The sequence below is a fragment of the Alligator mississippiensis genome, chromosome 5 (assembly GCF_030867095.1).
Source record: "Alligator mississippiensis isolate rAllMis1 chromosome 5, rAllMis1, whole genome shotgun sequence".
NCBI classification, from domain to species: Eukaryota; Metazoa; Chordata; order Crocodylia; family Alligatoridae; genus Alligator; species Alligator mississippiensis.
The window spans coordinates 99,459,850-99,467,373 of NC_081828.1; the positions used below are offsets into that span (position 1 = coordinate 99,459,850).

Sequence of the window (7,524 nt, forward strand, 5' to 3'; positions counted from 1 at the left end):
CTCTGGCAGGGCTGGGGGAGCAAAACCGTGGATACTCAATTCCATGGTTGGTGAGGGAAACCTGTATACACATCAGGATGGTGTAAGTTACAGAGGTCCACATCACTAATGCCATATGTATAGTTGGTTGGAGGGACCTACTTCAAGAAGCGGGTGGTAAAGTCCATTCTTAGCCTCTAAAGCACAGGAGAGATTGATGAAGCACCCCTGGACTTTCACTTAATTTTAACCAGGGAACAGCTTTGTATGTTTTGAAAAAATATTTTATCTAACCAAGGGCATAGAGTAGGTTGTTTAGGCTGGGGGAGATTGCTTGTTGCGTAGTTGCTGATTGCTGGTCTCGCTAGAAGGAAAAGCTGTATCAACAAAGTTCCGGAGCTGGAAGGGGGGTTACTTGCTGGGCTTGCTGTACCTTTCATCACATCAGCAAGTTTAACCTGTTACGTAGCTATATAAGGCAGATGCTCACTGGGGTGTGGGTTCTTGCTTTGCGAACGATTGCCAAGCACCACTTTCTGCGCAGAAATAAAGATTAAGTTGGATCCTTCACCCCTGTGTGTTTATTGGCACAAGCGCACCGGGCATGAACTCACTGTCCTTTGGGGACAACAATTTCTGGCGACCCAGATGGGACCCTAGCTGACTGCCTTGCCTGGTCCACCTTTTCGGCTCTGGCAACAACTGTGGACGGCACAAGGGCCAGGCGCCACCGACCTTATTTGTCGGAGGTCTGACTGTCTCCTGGTTGCCTGACGGAGTTGGGGAGGGGCACAACGGTGCAACGCTCGGAGGACCAACTTAATCAGGTGGGGCGAGGGAGGTTTCAATGGACTGGTGAGTACTTCTTTCCATATTTTGGGCAGGTTGGGAAAGAGACGGCTTTGAAAGTTCCGACCGTGTAGACGCCCTAGGTGAGTGAGATTGGGTGGCAGCCCCGTGAACTCCCTTTAATCAGTTTGGTTCTGAGGCTGAGCGGCGGTCGCCGTCTGGTAGTTGGATAATGGGAAGTAACCAGTCTAAGATTCCACCCTGCAGTCCCTTAGGATGCATTTTGAAAAATTGGCCAAAGTTTGGAAGTGACCCTATGACAAAACAACAGGTGATTCGGTATTGCAATACATGTTGGCCACAGTACCAACTTGCAGATGATGCAGCCTGGCTGGCGAATGGGTCTTTGGATTATAACACAATCTTGCAGTTACAATTGTTTTGTAGGAGCCAAGGGAAGTGGGATGAGATGCTTTATGTAGAGGCATATATAACTTTGTATGGGGATGGGGTTACGCACAAGTCGTGTGGGATATTTAGGGGAAGCGGGGTAATGGCTTTACAGGGGGTCACCACAGTATGTCTGGAGGAGCCGGAGGAGGGAGACGTGCAGTTGCTAATTGCTCCCACGGCTCCCCTGTCTTATCCTGTGAGCCCTGTGTCACCACAGGGGACTTCCACTGCACCTGTAATGGCTAGTCAGGGACTCCCAGCTGGCTCGTCCAGTCCGTCGTCCCCCACCTCCCCTGACAGCCTTGGGTTGCCGTCCCCGGGTCCGGCGGAATGCTGGTGGTAGCAATCTGGTGGTAGAAGGGACTGTAGGAGATGGGGCGTTTAGCCCTGTGGCAAGTCGCTTACGATCCGGGGCCCAACCAGTAGTTCAGGCCCCTTTACGACAAGCGGTGGGTCCTGAGGGTGAACCAGTTTTTGTCCATGTGCCATTCAGCATGGCAGACTTGATAAATTGGAAACAGTCCGTGGGCCAATATCGCCAGAATCCAGAGGCAATGGCCCAGTTGTTCTCTACTATTTTCCTCACCCACCAACCAAACTGGATAGATATTCAGGCCTTACTGGCCGCTCTTCTGACTCCAGAAGAAAAAAGGTTGGTCTTAGAGAAAGCACGCACGATAGCACAGCAGCGTCACCCAGCCAGTGATGTAGATGAACTTTGCCCTAAGAAAAATCAAGACTGGGATCCCAACACCCGAGGGGGCTGGAAGGAGTTAGAGCTGTATTGGGAGTTTGTGCTGGCTGCTCTCCGGGAGGCTATCCCCAAGCAGAAAAATTTGTCTAAATTGTATGAAGTGCAGCAGGGTCCGAAGGAGGATCCATCCAGTTTTTTTGGGAGGTTATGCAAGGCAGCCAGACAGTGGACTGATTGAGATCTGGAGCTGCCAGAAAATGCCAAGATGTTTAACACACTGTTTATAGGACAGTCAGCCCCAGATATTAGAAAAAAACTACAGGAGACTGAAGGAGCAGCTGGAATGAGCATCAGCCAAATGATTGAGATTGCTTATAAAGTATACTCCAACAGAGATCAGGTTAAGGAGAAAAAGGAAGATAAGAGAATAAAGGCACAGGCATCGTTACAAGCATCGTTGTTGGCAGCGGCAATTATATATCAGAGGAGTCGGGGACGAGGCAGGGGAAGTAGAGGGCATAGAGGAGGCGTGGGCTATGCTCCGGGAGGCTACGGCCAGGGTCCCAGGCTGGGACCTAATCAGTGTGCTATTTGCAAGCAGGAAGGGCATTGGAAAAATGAGTGCCCCAAGAGGGAGAAGAAGAGACGAGAGGAGGAAGAAAGATTGTTGATGTTGGATGGTTCTGACCAGGAGTGACGGGGACCTGGGGCTAACACTGAAGTAATCTCTGTCTCCCCCGACGAGCCCCTCGTTAAAATGCAAGACCTCAGAGCCGTGAACAAGGTCACGGTGACCCTCCACCCGGTGGTGCCGAACCCTTATACTTTGCTGGCTACTTTGTCTGCAGAGGAACAGTGGTTTACAGTCCTGGACCTGAAAGATGCCTTCTTTTGCATCCCACTTGAAAGGGACAGCCAAGAGATTTTTGCATTCGAGTGGGAAGACCCGAATACTAGGAGAAAAACCCAATTGTGCTGGACAGTTTTGCCTCAGGGTTTTAAGAACAGTCCCACTATTTTCAGCACTGCCTTAAGTACCGACCTTCAGAAGTGGGACAAAGGGACATCAGGAACCCTGTTACAGTATGTGGACGATTTGTTAATTGCAGCAAAAACGAGGGAAGAGTGCCACCTGCTGACCGTAAGTTTACTAAACTTCCTGGGACAGGTTGGATACAGAGTATCTTGAAAGAAAGCCCAAATAACAGAAAAAAAGGTACGATATTTGGGATTTGACATCTCACAAGGCCAGAGGATGTTGGGCCCTGAAAGAAAAGAGGCCATCTGTCGGATGGCAGTCCCAAAGACCAAGAGACAGTTGCGAGGCTTTTTAGGTATGGCAGGATTCTGCCGGATCTGGATCCCCAATTTTGGACTAATAGCCAAGGCTTTTTATGAGGCCACTACTGGTAGTGAGGGAGATTTGCAATGGACGGCAGAATGCCGAAAGAGCTTTGACACTATCAAAAAGGCCCTTATGACAGCGCTGGCCCTGGGCCTACCCGATCTGAGTAAGCCATTTCAACTTTATGTACATGAACGCCAAGAAGTAGCATCAGGAGTACTGACCCAGTACTTAGGTAGCTGGAAAAGAGCAGTGGCCTACTTCTCCAAACAATTGGATCCCACTAGTTTGGGATGGCCGGCCTGCCTGCGAGCAGTGGCAGCTACCACTATGCTGGTAAAGGAATCTAAGAAACTTACTTTAGGACAACCAATGACTGTGTATACCCCACATTCAGTGCTGACGGTGATGAATGCAAAGGGGGGAACCTGGCTTTCCCCTGGACGAATGGCTAAGTACCAGGCGACTCTCCTGGATCAAGGAGACATCCAGTTGCAAACCTCTAGTACCCTGAACCCAGCTACGTTGATGCCATTGGAACAGGACGAAGGATTACAGCATGATTGCATTGAAACTATTGAGAGTGTGTATGCTAGCTGGCTGGATCTTAAAGATGCCCCACTACCTAATGCAGACCTTGAATTCTACACAGATGGAAGCAGCTTCATGGACAATGGAACCTGAAAGGCGGGATATGCCGTGGTTACATCATGGGATACCGTGGAACCAAACGCCTTGCCTCCAAATACCTCTGCACAGAGAGCTGAGCTTATTGTGCTGACCCGAGCTCTCCATTTGGCAAAAGGAAAGATAGCCACTATATACACGGATTCGAAGTATGCCTTTAGAGTCTTACACGCCCACGGAGCAATATGGAAAGAGAGAGGACTCCTAACGGCAAGTAAAAGCCCAGTAAAGCATGGAACAGAGATCCTGAAATTACTTGAAGCCATGATGGAACCACTAGAGGTAGCTGTGGTGCACTGTAAGGCCCAGCAAAAGGGAGATGCTGACGTTATTAAAGGAAATCGACGAGCAGATGCTGCGGCAAAGAAGGCAGCTAGAGGACCAGTTCAAGAGACTCAAATGTTGGCATTGATGCCTCAGGTAGTGTTACCTGAGGAACATCCCAAAATATACTGAAAAAGAGAACCAACTCGCAGAGAAATTGGGAAGCAAAGAACAACAAGATGGATGGTGGGTTTTGCCTGAGGGACAAGTCCTGATGCCAAAACTGATTCTTAGCAAAGTGCTCCAAGAGTACCACCAGAGCACCCATAATGGGAGCTGACGCCATGACCCAAGGTCTCCAAAGAATTGTAGTGGGACCTAAGATGAGAAAAACAGCAGAACAAATACTGCGTAGATGCCCTGTCTGTTGTGCCAACAATCCTAAGATTTCCCCCAAACCTCTGCCAGGAGCAGGAAGGCAAGGACTATTAGCAGGAGAGTGTTGGCAGATAGATTTCTCTGAAGTTCCCAGGAAGGGACACTACAAATACCTGTTAGTGCTCGTGGACACTCTGACTGGATGGACTGAGGCCTTCCCGTGCCGAACCAACAAAGCAAAAGAAGTGGTCCGGGTGATGCTAAAAGAAATGATTCCACGATTCGGAATCCCAGAGGGATTAGCTTTAGATCGAGGGCCACACTTTGTGTCAGAAGTGACTCAGGCAATTTCCCGGGCTCTGGGGATACAATGGGACCGTCACACAGCATGGAGACCGCAGTCAAGTGGACAGGTGGAACGAATGAATCAGACTCTAAAAAGACAGCTGGCTAAACTTTGCCAGGAGACTCAGTTGAAATGGCCCGAAGCTCTGCCTCTTGCCTTGCTTAGAGTGCGCATAGCCCCTAGAGCTAAATTGGGAGTTAGTGCATTTGAATTAATGTATGGCAAGCCATATCCTAAGAATCCAGTGGTGACACATAGGAGTCAAATGCATGTAAAAGGGGAAGGTTGGGTAAAAGATTATTTGTATCTTTGTCTGCTGTATTGTCTTCTCTCCACAGGTATATCCAGGAACGACTTCCACTCCCTCTAGATACACCAGTCCACAAGTTCCAGATCAGAGACGAAGTGCTGGTCCGGACGTGGAAAGACGAGCCGCTTCAGCCCAGGTGGAAGGGACCGTATCCTGTGATTCTCACCACTCACGCTGCAGTGAAGGTTCAGGGGGTAAAACCGTGGATACACTACACCCAGGTGAAGGCCGCACCAGAAGTACCACCTGCAGGAGAAGTTGCTGAGAGTGTCGCACCGGAAGCCGACACAAACGGACACCGTTGGACAGCAGAGCCAGTAGAAGGACTTAAATTTCTGTTTAAACGTCAACCATGTGGAAAGTAGTTCTTTGCATAGGTGTAATGTTTCTAGAGTCTAAGGGGTTGATGCATCAAAGGTTCAATAAGAGTCAAAATGTGTGGGTTCATTTGGCAAAGGACGTATTAAATGTCACTCATTTTTGTTTGGCAGGTGGAATATCGGTTGATGATATTTTCACGTCATGCCTTATAGGGGTGCCCACTCCAATGGAAGCACTCCGGAATCAGACTTGGTTCACATCTGGGGGAATAGTAGGTCCAATCAATTACACTAACAACTCCATGTGGGGAACCATTACCACAGAAAGAAATGCTAGTACCTTTGAAATAGATTTGTTGACAGTCACCTCCCCTGGTAACACCAGCTGTGCCAATTTTGTGAACTGTACCCAAGCTTGCAAAAGCCTAACCAAAGAAACGAAAATTTTCAATTGCTCAGACATGACTAATGTATCATACAACTACGTTCATGTTATATTACCCCGGGGGTGGTTCCTCCTTTGTGGGAAGACTGCCTATTCATATATCCCAGCCAATGCCACAGGAGGCCCTTGTGCTCTAGGCCGGCTGACTGTCTGGCTACCAGGTATGCCTAAGACCTCTAGTAAGCATCACCGGAGAGGTTCGAAGGTGCTAGATAAATCCTGTGATAGTGACATAAACCTCCTGAGTGAGGCCGAGATAGTGTCCTTAGCAGTTTTCCTAGTAGGGGTGCCAGGCCTAGTAGTGGATGCTGAGAGGCAGCTTGGTAAGGTGGCCTGTGCCCTGGCAAAAGGCCTAAATACAACTTCACAGGCACTAGCTGCCCTCAATATTGAAATGAGAGAACTAAGAGGAGCTACTCTGCAAAATAGAGCAGCCATAGATTACCTGTTGCTGAGGCATAACCACGGATGTGAAGAGTTCGAGGGAATGTGTTGTTTTAATTTGACAGATAACTCCGAGTTGATAGAGTCAAAAGTGTAGAAGTTAAAAAAGGTTCTGTCCCACATTAAGCAAGGGGAAGGGTTCGACTTCTCATGGCTTACTTCTTGGCTTCCTAATTTTTCATGGCTTAAGCAAATTTTCCTATTAATTGTGGCAAGTATATGTATTTTCTTGATAATCTGTTGTGGGATACAGTGTGTGCCAATGTGTTGTGAGGTACTCAAGAAATCAATTTCTTCCCCCATTCACCGCGTGATGTTTGTAAAATCATCAGTTACAAACCCGATCCAAAATAATCGGGAGGAAGCGAAGAGATTTCTGGAGATGAGAAAGATAGTCGAGGACTATGGGCTTTTTCCATAAAGGCCATAGCCTCGAAGGGGGGATTTGATGAAGCACCCCTGGACTTTCACTTAATTTTAACCAGGGAAAAGCTTTGTATGTTTTGAAAAAGTATTTTATCTAACCAAGGGCATAGAGTAGGTTGTTTAGGCTGGGGGAGATTGTTGATACAGCTTTTCCTTCTAGCGAGGCCAGCAATCAGCAACTACGCAACAAGCAAAGTTCCGGAGCTGGAAGGGGGGTTACTTGCTGGGCTTGCTATACCTTTCATCACATCAGCAAGTTTAACCTGTTACGTAGCTATATAAGGCAGATGCCCACTGGGGTGTGGGTGCTTGCTTTGCGAACGATTGCCAAGCACCACTTTCTGCGCAGAAATAAAGATTAAGTTGGATCCTTCACCCCTGTGTGTTTATTGGCACAAGCGCACCGGGCATGAACTCACTGTCCTTTGGGGACAAGAAGATCAGCTATGCAACTTCTGCTTCTCCTGCTCTTGCTCCCGCTGCTGCTTCTGCTGCTACTCCTGCTTCTGCTGCTTTTTCTTTTTTTTCCTTTGGTCTATGACATAAACTTGCAACTTGCTGACCATGGATCACCATCTATAATCTCCTTAATTTAAGTGGGAATTCACATAGACTTCAGGGGTCTATTGTGCGGTCAGTTGTAG

General features: G+C 48.2%; 1 protein-coding gene across 1 annotated transcript; it reads left to right on the plus strand.

Moving 5' to 3' along the window:
* The first annotated feature begins 470 nt into the window (after positions 1-470).
* LOC132250849 (uncharacterized) lies at positions 471-7,317 on the plus strand. Its single transcript, XM_059728613.1, has 2 exons — positions 471-834; positions 5,274-7,317. The coding sequence occupies exon 2, from the start codon at positions 5,598-5,600 to the stop codon at positions 6,549-6,551; it is 954 nt and encodes a 317-aa protein (XP_059584596.1). The 5' UTR covers positions 471-834; positions 5,274-5,597; the 3' UTR covers positions 6,552-7,317.
* Positions 7,318-7,524: the final 207 nt, after the last annotated feature.